The sequence below is a fragment of the Callithrix jacchus genome, chromosome 6 (genome assembly GCF_049354715.1).
Source record: "Callithrix jacchus isolate 240 chromosome 6, calJac240_pri, whole genome shotgun sequence".
Classification (NCBI taxonomy): domain Eukaryota; kingdom Metazoa; phylum Chordata; class Mammalia; order Primates; family Cebidae; genus Callithrix; species Callithrix jacchus.
The window spans coordinates 18029137-18051478 of NC_133507.1; the positions used below are offsets into that span (position 1 = coordinate 18029137).

The 22342-nt window shown below is 49.6% G+C and overlaps 1 protein-coding gene across 4 annotated transcripts in view; it reads left to right on the top strand.

Moving 5' to 3' along the window:
• ACAN (aggrecan) overlaps positions 1 to 22342 on the top strand; it is a 72197-nt gene that overhangs the window by 16038 nt on the left and 33817 nt on the right. For all 4 annotated transcript variants that reach the window (XM_035303749.3, XM_035303750.3, XM_035303751.3 and 1 more), the window contains exons 2-5: positions 15483 to 15559; positions 17906 to 18289; positions 19250 to 19424; positions 21350 to 21477. In XM_035303749.3, the coding sequence (XP_035159640.3) occupies positions 15490 to 15559; positions 17906 to 18289; positions 19250 to 19424; positions 21350 to 21477 (757 nt within the window). In that variant the 5' untranslated portion in view covers positions 15483 to 15489. The remainder of the gene's footprint in view (positions 1 to 15482; positions 15560 to 17905; positions 18290 to 19249; positions 19425 to 21349; positions 21478 to 22342) is intronic.

A 22342-nucleotide genomic window follows, 5' to 3' on the forward strand; every position in this document is an offset into this window, starting at 1 on the left:
TTGGAGAACCCTTCTATAGCAGACACTCAACAAATGCCTGTTAATTGAATCCATGATTTCAATAAGTCTGGGGTTGGCTGGGTTCATTGACTCGCCTGTAATCCCAACACTCTGGAAGGCTGAGGTGGGGGATTGCTTGAAGGCAGGAGTTTGAGAGCAGCTTGGGTAACATAATGAGACTCTCATCTCTACCAAAAAAAAAAAAAAAAATTAGCTGAGTGTGGTGGCTCAAAGCTGTAGGTTCAGCTAGTCAGGATGCTGAGGCAGGAGGATCACTTGAACCCAGGAATTGGAGGCTGCAGTGAGCTATGATCTCACCACTGCCCTCCAGCCTGGGTGACAGAGCAAGACCCTGTCTCTAAAAAAAAGGTTTTTTTAATTAAAAAAAAGGGGGCTGGGCACGGTGGCTCTCGCCTGTAATCCCAGCACTTTAGGAAGCCAAGGCAGGTAGATCACGAGGTCAAGAGATCAAGACCATCCTGGTCAACATGGTGAAACCCCGTCTCTACTAAAAATACAAAAAATTAGCTGGGCCTGGTGGTGTGTGCCTGTAATCCCAGCTACTCAGGAGGCTGAGGGAGGAGAATTGCCTGAACCCAGGAGGCAGAGGTTGTGGTGAGCCGAGATCGCACCATTGCACTCCAGCCTGGATAACAAGAACGAAACTCCGTCTCAATAAAAAATAAAAATAAAAAAAATAAAGGCAATCGGCCAGTCGAGGTGGCTCACACCTATAATCCCAGCGCTTTGGGAGGCCGAGGTGGGTGGATCACTTGAGGCCAGGAGTTCGAACCCTCGTCTCTTTAAAAAAAAAAAAAAAGAAAGAAAGAAAAAAAATTAATCTGGGGTCACAGTTGTCAAAGGCCCTTTGATGACTAGAACAAACCTCCAAGTGTACCATCTTCAGCCCCTAGCAACATTCCTGGCACACACATGGAAAGCAGGGAACTGGTTAAGAGCCCAGCTTTTGGAGTCAGACCAATCTGGGTTTGAATTCTGGGTCTACCACTCTCTGGCTGAGGGATATGAGATAAGGTATTCACCCCCTCTGAGCCTCTGTCTACTTGATTCTAAAATAGGACTAATCACAGTGTGCCCCTCCCAGGACTATTGTGAGCCTTATGTTCAAAATGCTGCTGGACACCATGCCTGGCATGGTCTCAAGCCTGGATACATGCAATTTTTAGAGGAAGTAGTTGTGACAGGTGTGCACAGATGAGGGATAGACCCAAGGATGAATAAGACCCAGTGCATGCTCCTCCTGGGCAGTCTCCTTGCAGAGACAGACAGGTGCTACAGGCAGCATGTGCTCCTGCTGTGATCGAGGAGGGTAAACTGGATCATAATGGAAACATCATGGGGGACTTTGTGGAGGAGGGGCCCACCACCAAAGATGGAGAGTGATACATACCTGAGTCATTCCTTGACACCCTAAGAGACTCTTCATCACCTAAAGCATAAAGCCAAATTCTGTAGCCCAATCATAGAGACCTCTTCAGAATCTGGCCCCAGTTTGTCTCTAACTTTATTTGATGCTACACCACTTGGACCTGCTCCTTTCTCCTTGCCTTGTGTGTGCAGTCTCTTACTCCTAGAAGGCCCTTTCCCCACCTCTCCATGTACATATTGTACCTGTCCATCAAGGCTCAACTCAAATCCTACCACTTCTTTGAAGCTCTCCCAGATCTCCCAAATAGGATGATGCAGATTCTGCATTCTCTCAACTCCCAGAGCCCTCTCTGTCTCTGCCTCTCACTGAGAGGGACTCTCCTTGTATTGTGGAATTTTTTTTTCAGACAAGTTCCTTCTCTGTTGCCAGGCTGGGGTGCACTGGTTGTATTAGTCCATTCTCATGCTGCTAATAAATACATACCCAAGACTGAGTAATTTCTAAAGGAAAGAGGTTTAACTGACTCACAGTTCAGCATGGCTGGGAGGCCTCAGGAAACATACAATCATGATGGAAGGGAAAGCAGACACATCCTTCTTCACATGATGGCAGGAAGGAGAAATGCCGAGCAAAAGGTGGAAAACTCCCTTATAAAACTATCAGGCCTCGTGAGAACTCATTCACTATCAAGAGAACAACATGAGGGTAATCACCCCCATGATTCAATTACCTCCTGCTGGGTCCCTCCCACAATATGTGGGAATTATGGGTACCACAATTCAAAATGAGATTTGGGCAGGGACACAGCCAAACTATATCAGTGGTGCAACCAGAGTTCACTGCAGCCTTTACCTCCCGGGCTCAAGTGATCCTCGTACCTCGGCCTCCCAAGTAGCTGGAACCACAGGTGCATACCACCATGGCTGGCTAACATTGTAGAGATAGGGGAGGGGTTGGAGGGATGGGAAGATGGTTTACCTAAGTTGCCGGGGGTGGTCTCCCTATGTTGTCCAGGCTGGTCTCAAACTCCTGGGCTCGCAATCCTCCTGTTTTGGCCTCCCAATATTGTAGGATTTATTCACACATTGCATCCCTGCCTCACACAGTGAGCCCCTGGGGTAAGATTCACAGCTGGTCCATCTGTAGATCCCTGTGAGCACCTGCTACAGAGTCTTCCATATGGCCGGTGTTTGACAGATGAAAGGAAGGAGGAGGAAAGCCAAGAAGTGCTTGGAGCTTTCCTGGATGAAAAGCAATTATTCCTGCCACATGAGGGCCAGAAAGAAGGCTTTGCCAAGGAGGGAAAGCAACGGCACTGAAGGATGCCCATGGGATGAAGAGGTCTTGTTCACTGTCCACTCAGCCAACGCTGAACCATCCTGGGCAGGATGTGCTGACCTGATGGATCAGGTCGGGGGGTGACCAAGACCACCCTCTGGTTCAGTAATTTGCTGGAAGGGCTCAGAGAACTCAGCAAAACTGTTATACTCACAGTTACGGTTTATTACAGCAGAAGAGTAGAGATGAAAATTAGCAAAGGGAAGAGGCACAAAGGTCAGGGGAAGGAGAGACCAGGCATGAGCTTCCAGTTGTCGTCTCCTAGAGGAGTCTGTAAACAGCATTGTCTTCTCCCAGAAATCATATGTGCAACATGCACAGAGTCTTGCGAACCAGGGAAGCTCACCTGAGCCTTGGTGTTCAGGGGTTTGACTAGGACATGGTCATATAGACATGGCTGACCTCAGTCTCCAGCCCCTCCAGAGGTCAGGTTGATACCTCATGGCCCAAGGTCCCCACCATACATCACGCTGTTAAGCATAGACCATTCAGCATGGCCCAAGGCACCCACATAAACAGACTCATATTAGACAGGACATTCCAAGGGCTTAGAGGTTACTCCTGGAAGCCAGGGTCAAGGGCCAAACCTTTCTTTGGGCAAGGTTAATTCTTTGCTGCACAGGACTGGTCTGTGAATGCCCTGAAATTGTACACAAAATCCCATGAGTGTGGGCAACATTTGCTAAGAACTGTGTCCATGGCTTCCATCAGCTCTCAAAGAGAACCACGATCCAAGGAGCTAACTACATGTTTTCTATGAGGTCCTTCCCGGATCCTGGAATCAGGGGATGCAATTAAGGTCAAAATAATGAGGTTGGACTACAGATAACCCAGCTCTTTCCCTCCCTTTGACTGATCCCAGGACTAAACTCCACGAACCTGAGCATCTGCCCCCAAAACTGAAAGGATTGGACTGGTCACCCCTTGTTTCCTTTCAGCCACATCACAGGCACCTTGATTTGTCCAGAAATTAATAGCCCACACATCTGATGGTTCTTTCTGGCAAGCAGGCATTTCCACCAGGACCCTCAGCTTCCAGAAACACTTACTGGAGGTCACTTTTTAAACCTGGGCTCAATTTCCATGCAGGGAGGCTACTGAAGCATCATGCTGGGTCCCCCAGCCCCTTCTCACAGAGGAAAGATCTCTCTGTCCTGCCGGGTTGGCAGTCAGCGCCAAGTAAAGGGAATTTAGCTCTTGGCCCAAGATCCCTGCTCAGGAAAGGTGCTTGTGCCTAATGGAAACTTTGGGCTGAAGTATACTCCTTTCCAAAAACTCAGGTCTGATATTTACACAAAGTCTGAAATTAATGCAGAGAAAACTTCCAAGGGCTTGGGCTGGAGCGGAAGACTGAGAACAGGAAGGGGCTGGTCCCTGGTACCAGTTTTGGTTTTTTTGGGTTTCTTTTTCCTTTCCACAGAGAGAACAGGGCAAAGCAGAGTGTCCCTGAGTGAGGGAAACAGAAGCTTTTAATCATGCCCAGTGCTTCTCCACTTTAAACTGGTTTTCCTGGGAATTTGCTATCGAGAGTGGGAGGGGTGGGAATCATGGGAAAAGGCTGATGGTGTTCAGCCAAATTCATCCTTCACGTGCACCCTTCTCCAGCACATGCTTTGGGGCCATTCACAGCTGCAGCCACCCCATCCTTAGGAAACACCACTGGCCTTCCTCCCTGGCACCTGGACTCAGCATCACTTCCAGCCCCTTGGAGATGCAGTCTTCATTCAGCACACAGCTCAGCTCTGAGTTCAGTTTTGTCCCTGGATGCTGTCTCTGGGGTCTCCCACTACTCCCTGTTTGGTGGCCTTAGGCCTATCCTTCTCCACTCTTGCACCTCTTTTAGCGGAGAAGGAGTGAGAATGGATATTTCCATGGGCCGTGTGTGTGCTCCCGGCTACCCCTGATAGCTCTATGCAGAGCTATCCTTCCTCCTTCCCTGAGACAGGGAGGCTGTGAGATCAGGCGACACTCAACAGCGAAGATGAACACTCCTTCTACTTCCAAACCTAATACAAAGGGGCATTACCTATTGATTAAGAGGCATTCATTCATTCCACAAATTCTTGTTGAACACCTACTACGTGCCAAGCACTGTTCTAGGCACTGGGAATATAGCAGTGAGAAAAACAGATAAAAGTCCCTGGCCTCATGGGGTGTATATTCAAGTAGCTGAAACAGAAAATGAAAAAATAAACAGAAAAGGACAATAATTTCAAATACTAATAATGTTATAGGCCAGGTGCAGGGCTCATACCTGTAATCCCAGCACTTTGGGAGGCCAAGGCAGGTGGATTACCTGAGGTCAGGAGTTTGAGATCAGCCTGGCCAGCATGGCGAAACCCCATCTCTACTAAAAAATGCAAAAATTAGCCGGATACTGTGGCACATGCCAGTAATCCTAGCTACTTGGGAGGCTGAAGCAGGAGAATTTCTTGAGCCCAGGAGCCAGAGGTTGTAGTCAGCCAAGATTGCACCACTACATTCCAGCCTGGCAGACAGAGCAAGACTCTGTCTTTAAAAAAAAAAAAAAAAATGTTGCTATAAATATACCATAACGGGGTAACATGATAGGAGGGATACAGGAGCAGGGTAGTCAGGGGAGGAACAGTTAAACAGGCTGCAAGGACAGTAGCCTGCAAGGGAAAGATCCAGAAGTCTGTGCTGGAAGACAGAAGAGCAAGTACAAAACCCTTAGGACAAAATCAGCCTTTCTGGTCAAGGCACAGCTAGAATATGGCATGGTTGAGGGTTCCGGGAAGAGAGGTATGAGACATGGTCTGGGCAGGAGTGGGAGCAGGTCACGTGGGGCCTCACAGGCCCTGGGAAGGGACTGGATTTTTCTCCAAGAACATTCATCCTCTTCTGCCATGAAGTCCAGAGGCCAAGCTCCCTTCTGCTCCCAGCCCTTCAACAGCATTAGACTACCCAGGGAACACAAGGACTTCTGGTGGGTGATTTGGAGGGAATAAGAGTAAGTTCCGAGCAAGTGGCCACAGCGAGTCATTATTCTGTATCTCTTCTCCTAACTAGAAATCAGTAATTTCCAGAAGCCTCACCCATGAAAATTCTGGCCGGAGATGCCAAGAAACTTGCCCAAATTACCCAGATAGCATATTATGAGTCAAAGGTGGGAATTCAGCTGGGCGCAGTGGCTCACTCCTGTAATCCCAGCACTTTGGGAGGCCAAGGAAGGCAGATCATGAGATCAGGAGTTCAAGACCAGCCTGGCCAACATGGTGAAACCCCACCTCTACTTAAAGTATAAAAAATTAGCTGGGTGGGGTTGCACATGCCTGTAATCCCAGCTGCTCAGGAGACTAAGGCGGGAGAATTGCTTAAACCTGGAAGGTGGAGATTGCAGTGAGCAGAAACCATGCCACTGGACTCCAGCATGGGCAACAGAGCAAGACTCCACCTCAAAAAAATAAATATAAAAATTAGCCAGGCATGGTGGCGGGCACCTGTAATCCCAGCTACTTGGGAGGCTCAGACAGGAGAATCGCTTGAGCCCAGGAGGTGGAGGTTGCAGTAAGCCAAGACCGAGCCATTACACTCCAGCCTGGACAAGAGTGAAACTCCATGTCAAACAAACAAAAAAAGGTGCAAATTCAAGTTGTGTTCTTAAGATACACGCCTTCTCATATACCATGTTATCTTCCAAGAGGCTTGAAAAGAGGCTATTCAGGAAACTGCTAGAGTCTGGGTCCAAAGGGGACCCCAGAGAGAGGATGAAGAACAGCATTTCTCTTGTCACAACAGATCCAAATCAAAGAGGTATTACTAGCAGGGACATATATCAGTGAGTGAAGGGAATCAAGGCAGAGAGGCGAGAAAGTTGAGATATTGATGGCATCGTTTCAAGTATTTCTGTGCTACATGTCCTAACCCCCAGGCTGCTCCTTCGGCTTCCCACTGTGCCCACCCCCGCCCCCATAAGCAGGCAGAACCTTCACCTAAAAGCTTACACAGACCTTCAGCAAACCAAGGCCAGCTCTGTTTTTATTGTTTGACCAGCGTCCGCCTGGCTCCTGTTCAGGACAATGAGGTTGACCTTGGACTGGCATTGGCAGAAACAGCTCCTTGGGGTGATTCTGAAACTGAAGTTTTGAAGAGGCTTCAAAACACCACTTTCCCTGCCCCTCTGTGATCAGAACACAGGAAGGAGCAGGGGTTGGCCAGCGAATCCACCTGCCAGAGCACGGGGCCTCCGTGGTAGGGTGGGACATTCGAAAAGGCTAGAGACTCAGCTCACTGAGTTGACTAGTAGGTATCGAGATATTCTTGAGCATATGATGTTCATGCTTTTGTAGGTGCTGGCTGAGACATAGCCCATTTAATCAGAAATGACTTGATGAGAGCGCTTGAAAAAAACACCCTGAAAACCCCTGGAGGAAGCTAATAGGACTGTCTGCAGTCTTGCCACACAGCAGGGCATTTGTATAGTGGCCATTTTTGGGGATCCCCTGGGAAATTTGCCTGGAGGACACTATGGAAGAGCCACCATGCTGGGCTGTGGGATCTGGCTTTGCAGGTTACCTCTGGAGACACAGGGAAAGCCAGGACTCGGAGCCCCAGCAGAGCCCTGCCCTGTGGATGGAAGGTCCGAGAGTGAGTCAGGACTCCGGCTTGGGAGCCCTCTCCTCCAAACTGGACTCTGTGTTACTCATTGGCAAGATACCACCAATCCTGCCCATATACCAGGCACTCTGCTGCCCTGGGCAGAACTGGAAGAGATTTGGGTTTTCCTCTCTCATGAACTCATTAGGGATGCATTTTGCCCCTTCCCAACCCCTAAAACCTTCCAGATCTGAAATTCCATGAGCACACTCGCCATGTCCCCCTTGGTTTATGTTTGTTGCCTATGTTGTCTCTCCCTTGAAATGTGTTTGTTGACTGACTAAAGGAATGAATGAGTAAAGCTAGTGAATGTAGAGGGACTGCAAGTGCTGAGAAAACCATAGCACTGTAGCCATGGGGCCTCATTCCAAACCAAACTCAGCCACTTACTATCTGTGTGACTTTGGGCAGGTTACCTAACCTCTCTGAGCCATTGTCTTACTACCTATGAAGATTGTTCTAAGGATAAGAAATGGCATATATACAGCTCAGAGAGCAGTTCCTGACATCCAGCAGACCCTTCCTGAAGATGGCCCCTAGATTGTTCCTGGAACAGATTCCGGCTATAAAATGCCCACAGTTGCCTGAAGATAGAGAGGAGGTGACTGCCCTCCCTGACCACAGAGAAGCTCTGAGAGCTCTGTGGCAAGCCGTGGAGATGGCAGTGGCCACTTAGGTTCTTATTGACAGTCCACAGTTTTATTTGAACTCACATCCTATACCTAGGCCTGGGGTGAATGGAGGGATGATCCCTAGGCTAAAATAGTTGGTGGGTTGGCGGGGGGGGGGGGGGTCCCATTGTTTGCTATCATTGCAGATCAAATGACCATTCACTTACAGCATCATTTAAATTAGATACAGATGCAAATTGTATCTGTGTGGCTCTTCCTATCAGGCTAGCACCCGTTAGTTGGGTGGCTATTTTGTGCAGAGACTGACCTCCATGCTTCATTCGCTTGGACCATCATTTAAATTAGATATAGATGAAAACCGTATGTGGGTGGCACTTCTTGTCAGGCTAGCACCCATTAGTTTGGTGGCTACTATGTGCTGAAACTGGCCTCAGTGTCCAAGTAGGTGCTTAGTGTATCCACAGTAGATGAAAGGCAGTGAGGGACATAAACGATGCAGGCGCTCTCACTCCTCAGTAAGGGAGGTACCAGCCAGACAAGCCTTGAGAAAGGAGACCGACAGCATCTCTCACTGAAGTCCCACGGCGTCCTGTGCTATGTGATAGATCCTATCTTACCCACACTTTAGAGGTAAGGAAATTGAGCCTCTGAGAGGTTAAATAATTGGGCCAAGGTCAGATGCTCACAGGAAAGTGTCAGAGCTGCAATTCGGCCACATCTGTCTGACTCCCCAGTCACGTTCTTTCTGCTGCACCAGCCTTGCTCCCACCCTGGTCATCGCACCCACCCATGCCCGCATCCCTTAAGTGGTTGGCCTAGTAGTTAAAACAACAGCGGAAAAGAAGGCACAAGCCAGGATGAGTCTGCTAATAAATTGGTCATAACAACAAGAAATGACAAAGAATGTGGGCAGACAGGGGAGAGTTTCAGGCTGGGGGGAGTTTCCAGGTGGTGGCATTTGCACGGGGCCTCAAGAAAGGTGGGATTAGGTCAGACATGGAGCTAAAGAGAGAGTGTTTTTGGAGGAATGGAACTGTGTGAGAAAAAGAAGCGGGGAAAGGGCAGGGCCAGACCCTAGCCCCAGATTCAAATAGGGCACTGCCAGGGGATAAGGCCCATGCCACATCGGCAGTAAGGTAACAAATATGACCCGCAGGTATGACACCCTTCACAGGGCCATTTCTGTTTCTTATTTTCTTTTCTCCCAACTCCACCACCTGAGCCTTCTTTCGCTCCCCAGAGAGGCTTCCCCCACTTTTGTGAGACGTGGGCACCACGCTCCCAACCTCACAGCTCTCCTTTCTGCCTTTTCTTCCCCAGCACATTTAGGGCATGGGGGCATCTTTCTGAATAGGCTGGCCCTTCCCAGAGAATCTGCTCGGCAGGCAAGCGAAACCCTTGAGCATTGCCCTGGACATTGCAGCAGAACAGCGGGTGACGATGGAGACTGAGAGGGTGGAGATGCAGCTCCTTCTGTCCCCAGAAGTCAAAAAGGTGGAACTCTCCTCTGCACTGCGTGGAGCTGGGATTTAGAATCTCGGAGAACTCCAGAGCTAATCCTCCCAACCTGCCCCCATTTCAGAGATGGGAAATCTGAGGCTCGGGGTCAGGCAGCCGTTTTAGTCAGGGTCAAAGGTAGGACCCAGAGCCCTCTCGCTTGTGTCTGCTATTTCTGGGTACGGGTTTGTCTGCACTCAGTAGGCTAGAAGCAACTCAAAAGAGTAACCTTTCTTTTGCCTCACTGGGCCCCTCTGTCTTAGCACAGAGCTGCTCAAGGCCAATTCTAGACAGAACTATGACCTTGAAGTGTTTATCTCCAGCACTCCCCACCCCGCTGCCACCTGCCTTTTTGCAGGACCCAGTCACTCTCCCAAAAAGCAAGAAAACACTTGTGGAATTTGATTTAAGATGCTTCAGTGATGACAGAGCAAGTAACAAATTTGGGAAAAGGAAATCAAATATGGGGAAAAGACACGGTGTTGAGGAAGATGGGAAGAAGAGAAAGAGGAGGAAATACCAAGAGTATTCCCATCCGCAAAAATTACCTTCACAATTTCCCTGGGGGTGATGCTTGCATGATGATCCCAATTTACAGATGGGAAAACTGCAAACTGAGGCCCTACATGAGTTTCTTGGTGAGTAAGGACAGAGCTGGGACTGGAATTGGCTTCCTGGCTTACCGTTTCTGCACCATCTCACCATATCTGTTTGGAATATGTGGGAAGTTATCAGCTGCAGTTGGGGTGACTCTGGCCAGATGTGCTCTTAGTGTAGAGTCCCTGGCCTTTTCCCTATGCTGGGTTTGAAATCCCAGCCTCAAGTGCATATGCTACTGCATTTATGCACAGCTACCAGGACAATCTTGTCCAAGAGCTAGTGAGTGACAAGAGAAGAGGTGCTGTTGGGAGACCAGGCTGCAAAGAAGTAATGCGCTGCTGGCTGTTGACTGCAGGAATGGGGGACCTTGGTCCTCTCAAATCCATCTTCTAAGACTTAAACACAGAGCCACTTGGTCACAGGCAAATCCTACTGGTCCATCCATCTACCAAACCCCAGCGTCTACATGCTCATCTAACAAGGAGGTGTCAAATACCAAGTCTGAGTTGTTCCTCGTGCTGTGTGAGTTAGCATGGAGGGATTTCTTTTTGAATTTAAGACTTGATTTTCAACCTCAAGGAGGTCACAGTGTGCATGGTGAGACAAAGTTAGCACACATAAAACAACAGAAGAAAAATTAGGTGCTAAAGAGTGTGTAGAAACAGTCATAGCTGAGGGAATAGAACCAAGGGCCAACGCCGGGTGAGGCTTCAGGGAGGACACAAGAGGCCTGCAGGGTCTGGGAGGGGGAGGCGGGCATTCACCATGCCAGCAAAGTTTGGCTGAATCTACACTGATGTGGATTCAGGTTGGGCCAGGGAAGGTGACATGGAGATGAACATGGTCCACCTATATCCTGGGGCTGACAAACTGGCCTTGGTTTTAGGGCCAGCCTCAATGTCCCCAGGGACACATGGAGGACAGCACAATGAATGGAGAATGAGCCTTCATTCAAAGGAAAGAAAAGTGCTCGTTTTCCTTCCCCAGCTCAATTCTTTATTTACTCTTATTGTCATGCAACATTTAACAGCGACGAGCTCTGAGAAATGCATTCTTAGGCAATTCTGTCATCCAGCAGCATGTGCAGTGGAGACCCTTCCATTAGAGTGTACTTGCACAAACCTGGGTGGCAGAACCTACTACACACCTAGGCCATCTGGTATAGCCTAGTGCTCCTAGGTGACACACGTACAGCATGTTACTGTACTGAATACTGTATTTTTACTGTACTTTTTCTATATGTACATAGGTTTAGCTACACAAAGGTAAGCATTTATGTATCTAAACCTATCTACACATAGAAAAGATATCTTTTAAAAGAGTATTAGCATCCACAAAAATTACCTCCACAGTTTCCCTGGGGGTGATGTTTGCATGATGATCCTTACAGATGGGAAAGCTGTAAGCTGAGGCTTCCATGCATTTGCTGGTGAGTTAGGACAGAGCCGGGACTGGAATTGGCTTCCTGGCTGTGTAAAAGATAAACAGTGGTACACCTGTAGGGCACGGACCATGAACAGAGCTTGCAGGACTGGGGGTTGCTCTGGATGGGTCAGTGAGTGAATGGTGAGTGAAGCCCTGGGACACTACTGTACACCGGTGTAGGCTTTATAAACACTGGACACTTAGGCTACACTAAATCTGTCAAAGTAAATAAAGTAATTGCACTATGACGTTATGACGGCGATGACGTCACTACGTGATCGGCGTTTGTCAGCCCCGTTAGAATCTTACAGGACCATCATCGTCTGTACAGTTTGTTGTTGACTGAAATCTTGTTATGCAGCCCGGGTCCGTAGTTACTTCCAGTAGTGTGCTGGTAAATCCGCTCTCAAAAAGAAAAATAACGAAAAAGGAAAAGAGGTCTCACCTCATTGATAATGTGTGCTGATATCCATGGTGTAAATACACCCATCATGATGAGTTTCCAACCACCAGCGTGATGTCACCAAACACAAAATTGGAAAGAGATACAGGAAATGGGCTCCGGCCGGCTGGTGCCAGTTAGCTGTAGCACAACGCTGGTTCTCCTTGGAGCCCTGGGAAGGGGCGACCCCGATTGTTCCTCCTCTGGGCTGCACATGGCCTGTGACCTTCCCAAAGTCACATGCTGCACTGAAGTGTTATCATCAATCAATAGAGCCATGCACATCACAAGCAAGCAGTGCGTCTCTAGCTGAGACTTACTAAATGTAAAGTGGGAGTGGCCTACCTCATTCAGCCCGGCACCCCCTGGGTGCTCATCATATGCAAGCCCCAATCCCATTCTCAGCCCTCCTCCCCCAAAGCTTATGATTGAAGGAGATTACTTCTAAGACGTAAGGGCCGTGATTTGTTCATTCATTCATTCAACAGACATTTTCCAATTGCCCACTCTCTGTGCCACACACTACACTGGGTGCCAGGGAGATGGTGGGGAACAAGACAGACATGGCAGCTACCTTGTGAAGCACACCAATGCTAGGAATTATGAGGGCCAGGCCCCCTGACTCTGGGTTCTGGTTTTGGCTCCACTTCCAACCTACTATATGGCCTTAAGCAACTCAGCCTCCTCCTTGGACCTCAGTTTCTTTACTTGTAAAGTGAAGAAGTTAGACTTAATGTTCACTAAAGTCTATCACAGCTTGAACCTTCTGTGGCTCCAGGGGGTAAAGAGAGGTCCAGATGGCCACCACAGGAGGAAGGGTTGGTTGGAGAAACCCAGAATGTCTCCATGGGAGAGCAGCAGGCAGGAAGTAGATTGGACCTCTGAAAATTCACCGTGAGCCCCGTGAAACAGGAGGGGACATGTTTTGTGTGGCTCCTGACAGTGGAACTCGTGGGTGGAAAGTGTAATGTGGGTGGGCGATTTTGACTCAATCTTGAAAGTTCTTGAGCACACTTGGAGCTGCTCAGCCATGGGATGGACCACCTTGTGAAGGAATGAGTACCTGCCATGCGATTAGAGGCTCAAGACCACCTGCCTAAGCCTCACAGACAGGATTCATGGCAGGGAGATCATGATTTTGTAAAGCACTGTGATCATCAGTTGTGAAGGAATGAAAAAAAGTTGTGTGGTCCATTGTGTTACTTGGTAAAGACAAATAGCATGCAAAAAAAATTACAATTACAAAGAACCACAAGTAGATACTTTTTAAAAAAGACTAGAATGGCCAGGCGCGGTGGCTCATGCCTGTAATCCCAGCACTATGGGAAGCCAAAGTGAGAGGATCACTTGAGGACAGGAGTTCGAGACCGACCTGCCCAACATGGCAAAACCCCGTCTCTACCAAAAAATACAAAAATTAGTGAGGGATAGTGGTACACACCTGTAGTCCCAGCTACTCGGTGGCTGAGGCAGGAGAATTGCTTGAACCCAGGAGGCAGAGGTTGCTGTGAGCTGAGATTGTGCTACTGCACTGCAGCCTGGGCAACAGAGTTAGACTCTGTCTCAAAAAAAAAAAACCTAGAAGGCAAACTATCAAAACACTAATAATGATTGAATTAGGATTAGGATTGTGAATGATGGTCATTTTTTCCCCATTGTCCTGTTTTTCAAATGTTTGGTAGTGTGGAAATGTTTTGAAACTAACGAAGTTGTATTGTTTATGGAAAGTCATTGAGATCAACCCTCATCCTGGGACAGGAAGCCTCTCTACAACCACTAAATTCTCTTCCAATCTCCCAGTTCTAAGAGGCTCACTCGGGCCTGCCAACCAGGGAGGTGGGAGGAAGGTTGCACTGGTGGGTGCTTGCTGAGTGCCAGACTCTGTGCTGGGTGCAGAGCCAAAGAAACAGTTTCAAAAACTGAGTGAGAAACAATTATCTCACTCAGTTTTTGAAACAGCCATGGGGCAGGTCCTGGATTATCAAGCAGTAAGGGTCCACCCAGGTCAAGGAGGGGTCCCCACTGGACATGGGGAAGAGGAATTTAGGGCGAGTGGATGAGCTGCCTGTTCAACCCCATAATTTGATGGAATCCAGGCCAAGAGTTTGGCCAGGTAGTCAACTGTGGGGTAGAGTCTGACTGATGAGGAGGTAAAGGGTTTCCTTATCTCCAGCTATGGACACATGCATGCATGCTCACACTGACACACAGCCTCAGCTCAGGCTAAAAGCACCTCGCTTTCCCCTACCAAATCTTCATATAATTCTTCCAAGAAAGTCAGCTTCTTGATGATGAACTCAACCCACATGGCTCTCACCCGGCCCTCACCTGGCATCTCCTTCTTGCTCCCCAAGCCCCCCTCTCCACTTCATTTCAGGCTCCCCATCCCCTTCCTCTGCCTTACCTATGCGTTCCCCCTGCCAGCACCTAATTCTGCTTCCCATGGAGAAAGGCCTCCCTGTTGACAGGGCCGTGCTGGGACTCAGGGCTGGCAAAGTCAGTCTCCTCGCATAAAAGGCTCAGTGAGTCTTGGAGACACTTGGAAGCCAGACAGAATGGAATTTCTCCCTATTTTCTTTACAGCTGAGAAAACACACACAAACACAAGAGCATATTTATTGCGATATTTCTATCCCAAAGTTTGTCTTTAAAAAAAAAAAGAAATAAAATTAGTTTCTCTGCCCACTCCACCCCTATCCTCTCCCCCACCCCCACCCCACCTCTTTTCATTCCTTCCCATTTCCTGGTCTAGGCCAGGGAGAGAAACAGAGCGTCCAAGCCCCACAGAGCACTCCTGCAACCCGGACAATGTCCAGCTTGTTCAGAGAGTGAGGGAAGAAACACAGCTCCGAAAACATACACACAGCCTCCCAATGAAGGGTGTTCTGAGGGAAGAACAGGCGGGCCTTGTGTCTGAACACGAATCCCTGAGGCTCTGGGAAGAGAGGAGCCCGAAAGTCTAGACCCCTCCCCGGCATGGAGAAGACACCTTACCCTCTGCCCTCTGGGGAACTATTTCCCAGTCGCACTGGTCACACGGGGCTTGAACGAGAGCCCCTCATGGTGCCACAGCCTGCTGCCTTTTCTTAAAAAGGCAGTATCCAGGTAGAAAAATTCCTAAGGAGACACAAGGGGCTACATCTCAGAACTTTAGGATTTTCCAAACTTTCTCCAGTGTGGAGATGATGTGCCTCATGCATTTGCCTCGTACCCCAAGTGTCTGGGCACCCCCGGCCCACTCAAGTTGACTCACAAAATTAACCATCACAGGAACTCATTCAGATGAGCCTTCACTGGCTGAAGATGGGAAGTCAGGTTTATTAGCCTAATGCCTGGAATTAAACTGAGAAACCTGGGAAGGTTTTGTGAGGGGAGGATTCTTGAAGAAAATATCTCACAAACCACGCGCAGCCTCCTTTTCTGGCAGTGATTCCAGGTCCCTGGGTGTGGAATTATCACTTTGCATCACATGTCACATGACCCTGTTTGACCTCACCATACCTTCACTGTCTAAATAATGCCTCTGCCTCCCCTCTTCCAGGTGAACTATGACCACTTTACTCTGGGTTTTTGTGACTCTGAGGGTCATCACTGCAGCTGTCTCAGTGGAAGTTTCAGGTGAGGACATTCATATGCATGTCTTATGTATTCAGTAGGCATGAGTACTGGGTTTGAGTACTGGGTACTGAACCTGGTGTTACTAGTCCCAGGGAAATATAATTTCCCCTTTCCTGGCCTTTTCCCGGCCCTGCCCTTTCCCTAATGATGCATGCATAACTGTGATAGGAGAGCACCCATGCGTGGACACAGGCATCCAGACCTCCAGGAGCCTCGCTCAGATAGCACTGCTCCTGGCTGCCCTAGGCCCCGACAGCTGGCAGAGAGAGCTCCTAGCAGGTGCCCTTCTTCCCTCCATGGATCTTGGCTAGTACTGCTGCATACTGAGCTTGCAGGAGGGGCAGGACATAGATAGACTAGTGGGGAAAGGGCCACTGAGGGAGGATAGGCTGGAGCACCTCAGAAAACAGGCCACTTGAGAGATAGCCAGAGAAAAGCCCCAGGGAATCAGACAGGTCTTTGCCTGCTTGGCAAACCACCTCCAGAAGCCCCAGCCTGGCCTTGTGCATGTGGCAGGCACTGGGTCTACTTCCACTAATTGAGCACTGGACCAAATGAGCAAACCTTCCACTGACCCCAGGATGGGCTTGACCCCAGAAGGGAAGGTATATCTCCCCTAGACTCAGATAAGAGAGGATGCTGCTCTTGGGTATACATTTTAGAGGCCCCACTGGCCCTTCAGCCTCAACCCTCTCCAAAGGAAGGGGAGTCAGTAGGGCCTATATGTCCATCCAAATCTGCACTTCTCCTTTAGAGCACATTCTGGGGTCCCAGAATGCCCAGAATTTCCTGTCTAAGTGGCCAGGCTACATCCAGGTCCTGCATGGGTCCATCCTCCTACGGATGGACCTATACAGGCACCGCACCCCTGATGGGAGCCACCATGGGCCCAAGGGAGGGCCTAAGGAGTGGCTGCTTGTATGGGGTGTGGGCAGAGCAGGGCTGTGAGGCTGAGATAAGCACAGCAGCTCGTGAGACCCCCTCACAGTGCACTCAGTGCAGGGAAAAGAAGGGCCCCACTCACCATGCTCCCACCCAGTGTTTTCCCAAGGCAAAACGCCAAGGAATCCAAGAATTCTGAATTGAAGTCTGTTTTTTCAGGTCATTCTGAAGGGTATCATTGTCAAACAGGAAGATAGAAGATAGAACATAGAATGTAACAATCGGTTGGCCCGATTTACAACTTTTGCATCTGCAGACATATAGGACAAGGGCCTTCATTTGTACTGTTGCTGGGAGACCCACAGCTATGCAGCCCCTGGCCATACCCGGCGGGGGTGGTTTGCCCACACAGGGAAACCAGTTCTTTAGGTTTGTGTGAGGACTTTAAAAACTGCTGAACACCACAGTCCCTTTCAGCTCTCCCCTGAGAGCCACTACTGCTAAAACCCAGCCATGTCCAGGGTGCGAGGTCCCAGCACTCAGAAGAAGATGCCTGTGAAAAGGGCCAATGGGACTGTCCAGGACATCAGAAGGTTAGGGCTGGACTCCAAGCATTCCTGGCTTCCCTTCACTTGCCCTGTGATGTATCTATCACCTAAAAATATTTCAAACCGTTTTTATTTCAATCTGTAGGCTCTCCTAAAAGAACAGGTTTCATAAATGTATGAGTCTCCATGAAAGGTGCTAATTTTTTTTTTTTTGAAAGCTGGTTTTTTCCCCACTCCCAGCAGATCTTTTACTTCTAACAAGATTTGGTAAGCTCATTGCACCCTCCCTATCAACACTCTCCATTATATTAATATTTCTGGAGTCTGATCCTATCCCATCACCTCTCCTGCATCTGACTCTTTGCAGATTGAAATGTCTAATTTTCTCAGATGCTTCTGCACCCGAAACCCCCGACTCCCAAACAGCAAAAGAGAGTGACTTATCTCAGCTGCAAAATCACACCTCCTCAAATGGGACACATCTTGGAAATTTTCTGTCTCAGCTTTAAAATTGTGTAGATTGCCTTTCTACCCCAAAATCTTTGAGTTAAGCTGTCACCCCAAGTAGATGGGTCCTGTTTTATTCTGTGCTTTGATGCCCCCTGTCGCACCCTAGTTTGAGAAACAGGGTGATGGTCTTGACACCGATATCTCCCCTGCCCTCCTCTGGAATCCTTTTCTGGCTCCATAATTTTGGTCTCAAGGTGCAGAGGCCAGGGGTCTTGTGGAACGCTGCCCTGGAAAAGGCATTGCAAGCCTTCCCACATGACACCAGAGCATCTCCATCATAGACACAGACACACTCATTGGATTTCTCTCTCTCAGGAGAGCTCATTGCCACAGGGACAGATGGGGAGGTGGGGTGGTCCTCTCTAGGCACTAACAGATCTCTCTTCCACCCCACCCCTCCACACAGACCATGACAACTCGCTGAGTGTGAGCATCCCCCAACCGTCCCCGATGAGGGTCCTCCTCGGGACCTCTCTCACCATCCCCTGCTATTTCATCGACCCCATGCACCCTGTAACCACCGCCCCCTCCACCGCCCCCCTCGCCCCAAGAATCAAGTGGAGCCGTGTTTCCAAGGAGAAGGAGGTAGTGCTGCTGGTGGCCACTGAAGGGCGCGTGCGGGTCAACAGTGCCTACCAGGATAAGGTCTCGCTGCCCAACTATCCCGCCATCCCTAGCGACGCCACCTTGGAAATCCAGAGCCTGCGCTCCAATGACTCTGGGGTCTACCGCTGCGAGGTGATGCACGGCATCGAGGACAGTGAGGCTACCATGGAGGTCGTGGTGAAAGGTGAGAGCCTCCCAGGGGGACGCTGCTTCACCCACAGAAAGAACAAGAGCGGTCTCTGCACCGTGCAGAAGCAGGCAGGCTGGCCTTCAAACCAGCTCCTCTACGGACCTCAGCCAAGTTATTTAACTTCGGCTGCTTTCTCTGTGACATGGAGCTGGTAATATCATTCTCTCTGGACTTTAGGGAGCACTAAATACTGCCTGGCTATAGTCACAGGTAACTGACGTTTGTCTTCCCAAGAATTCTGTGATCTGGTGGGTCTTGTGATGGTGCCCATTTTACAGACAAGCAAACTGAGGTCAAGTGACTTGCCTGGGACTACCCTGGAAATAAGTCAGAGCAGTCTCCTGACAGCTTGTCCTGGTGTCTTTTCCCTCCCCCTCCCCACTCCCTCATTCTCTGTTCCAGAAGCCAAAGCAAAGGCTGAAGACTCCCTGGTCTCTTTCTCTCTATGGTCCAAGGAGAACAGTCAGGTCCTTGGTTAGCTTCAGAACTTTGGCCAGCACCAGATTTTTCCCAGGGGAAGTACAGTGGGAGGCTCTGTCAAAGCCGTTCACTCCTATGCACAGCTTAAATGGATTTCCCACTAGGATGGCCCTGGGCTGAGGGTGCAGGGGGTTCTAAGTGTCTTTCCCCCAACACAACCTGAGGGTCCTGGAGTGATAAGAAAAAATTACAAGGAGGCAGATTTTAGTTTAATTCAATGAACTTTCTGATTATCAGGATTATCACAAGTCTTCAAAAAGGAATGCCTTATAAGGTAGTGAGCTCCCCATTACGGTGTGTTCCTACAAATTCAGAAGGATCACATGCAACGGTGTACAGGGGGTCATGCACCAGCCTGGGCCAGCCATTTCCCTGAGGTCCCTTTGACTCTTGCCATAAATCTGCAAGGACCTCAGTGATCAGAGACTGTGTCTGACCAGCGTTCCCACACGTGCACACGTGTGTGTCTTGCAGGCGTTGTGTTCCATTACAGAGCCATTTCCACGCGCTACACCCTTGACTTCGACAGGGCTCAGCGGGCCTGCCTGCAGAACAGTGCCATCATCGCCACACCTGAGCAGCTGCAGGCCGCCTATGAAGATGGCTTCCACCAGTGTGACGCCGGCTGGCTGGCCGATCAGACTGTCAGGTAAGCCCCAGCCCACCAGTGAGTGGAGGCCAGGAGTCAGAGGCTGCAGGCCAGTGGGACAGGTGCTGGGGTGGAACGTTGGCCAGCACTGAGCTGGTGCTAGCATGACACCATGGCCAGCCTAGGGGCCTCAGTCATGCCTTGGCCAAACAGGAGCTCAATGATCCATCCCAACCCCTTGTTATTGTTATTGTCTCTTGCAAATGGAATGAGGGACTGCTAGCAACCTTGCCCTCCACATCATAATTTTTCCTACCCATTTTTTTCTTTGCCACAATTTCCTCACTTCTGAACTTTGATGTTTTCTCTATTTTTGTAAAAGACCTTCCATCCTTTCTGTTTTTAACAAGGTAAGACATAACTTGAACCCCTGGGTGCTTCCTTGCCTGAGTGTAGGTGCTGGGGAGTGAGGTGTAGAGCAGTCCAGATAGACCCTGCCCTCAAGGGATCTCAATGCACTCCAAAGGCAAGATGATGTCACTCATTCTGGGAGCATCACAGCTCCAACAGCCAGCGCCACAAAGTCTCAGGAAGAAAACATAGGAAAATGTCTTTGCAATCTTGGGGTAGGCAAGGAGACCTTAGGATACAAAAACCATAGCTGTAAAAAAGGATGAGACAGCTGGGCGCAGTGGCTCACGCCTGTAATCCCAGCACTTTGGGAGGCCAAGGCGGGTGGATCACGAGCTCAAGAGTTCGAGACCAACCTGACCAACATGCTGAAACCCCATCTCTACTAAAAATACAAAAATTAGCTGGGCATGGTGGTGCATGCCTGTAGTCCCAGCTACTCGGGAGGTTGAGGCGGGAGAATCACTTGAACCAGGGAGGCAGAGGTTGCAGTAAGCTGAAATCACTGCCACCATACTCCAGCCTGGTGACAGAGCAAGTCTCTGTCTCAAAAAAAAAAAAAAAAAAAAAGAGAGAGAGAGCGACAATATTCTAGCATAGTGCAAGAGCCCACACTGGAGCCGTGTCAGGAGCTGGATTCAAATTCCAGCTCCAGCACTTGGAAGCTGCGTGATTGTGGACAAATCATTTAACATCTCTGAGCCTCAGTTTCTTCTAGTGTAAAGGAGATTGATGATAGCACCTGCCTCATTGGGTTGATGTGAGACTCAAATGACACAGAGAAAGGCCTGACAAACTATGGCCAGAGGCCAAGTTCAGCCCTCTTCTTGTTTCTGTGAATCAATTTTCATTGGCTGCAGTCACACCCATGTGTGTATTGTCGGTGGTTGCTTCATGCTACAGTGGCAGAAGAGTGGTCACCACAGACACTGTGCAAAACCTAAAATATTTACTGTCTTGTTTTGGAGACAGAGTCTTGCTCTGTTGCCCAGGCTGGAGTGCAATGGCATGATCTCGGTTCACTGCAACCTCTGCCTCCCGAGTTCAGGCAATTCTCCTGCCTCAGCCTCCTGAGTACCTGGGATTACAGGTGCCTCCCACCACGCCCGGCTAAATTTTGTATTTTTAGTAGAGATGGAATTTCACCATGTTGGTCAGGCTGGTCTCGAACTCCTGACCTCGTGATCCACCCACCTCAGCCTCCCAAAGTGCTGGGATTACAGGTGCAAGCCACTGTGCCTGGCCTATCTGGTCTTTTATAGAAAAAAATATGTGATCCTGAGATATTTAATTGGCAAAAAAAAAAAAAGAGAAAAAAGGTCTCTCTCTATATGTGTGTGTGTGTGTGTGTGTGTGTGTGTGTGCACGCCCCTGATAGAGAAAGCATTAAAGGGGGGCTGCCTTTAATCATTATTCACTGTTAAAACAGATAAGCAGTTCACATATTCAGAAGAGACACGCCAAATGCAATGTTAAGTCACTGTTTCCTCCCATGAGGGAGGAGGATTCAAGGGCAGAGGCCATGGGCTTCCCTGTCCCCTGAGTGTCACACCTCCATTTGGGGTTCCTGGCAGATATCCCATCCACACTCCCCGGGAAGGCTGCTATGGAGACAAGGATGAGTTTCCTGGCGTGAGGACATATGGCATCCGAGACACCAATGAGACCTATGACGTATATTGCTTCGCCGAGGAGATGGAGGGTGAGCTTCCCTGCCACCAGGAGGCACCTAGCTCCCTTCCTGAGGGCCCTTCCCCTCTCCATATCCCCATGGACATTTGAGATCACACAGGGTGCCAGCTCAGGGCCTGACACCCTCCATCCCCTTCTGCCATGAAGGGAGGTGGGCTGGGGCTTACAGGTCTGGACCTCTCATTCTCTTTGGAGAGGGTCTCAGTGGTCCCAACATCTGCAAAATGTCTGGTGTCACCACTGGGCCCAAGAGCACCTGTCACCAGAAGTCACTCACCTGGGATTGCCCCTCCCAGCTGGGATCCCAGCTGCTGTGACCAGCCCATCCCTGTTCTAAGGTCCCCTGTGCCGTCAAAGTCCAGCCCAGCCATGGCCCCCTCACAAGCGACACTATACCAGCAACGTAGCACCTAGGGCAGCTGGCCGCCCAGCCACCCTCTCCCAGCCTGGACTTTTTCTGTTTTGTAAAGGGCACCAGTTTTGGTCACAGAGTTAGCCAGGCCCGTGGATGCCAACCTTTTCCCCATCTGCACCCAGATACTCCTTTGTACATTCCAGACTCTGCAATGTCTGTCTCCTCCCTCCCTGTTCACCCCCGCTTCCCCTCACCTGAGTACAGTGCCCACAGCTCCTCCAGGCTGGGGAGAAGAGCTGGCAACTGGCTTTCTGAGTGAAGGGCTGTGGCCAGACTTTCTCACCACCATAGCCCCCTGCTGCATTCCCACCCCAGGGGCCAAACCCATGTATTAGGTAGCAAGTTATTTGTGCGTTCCCACATTTGGCTAACCAAAGACAAACAGAACCGCCATTTAGAGGTGCCACTGAGCAGGGTAGCCAGAACCACCCCCGTGAGCAGAGCCCCGCTGCCCCATCCC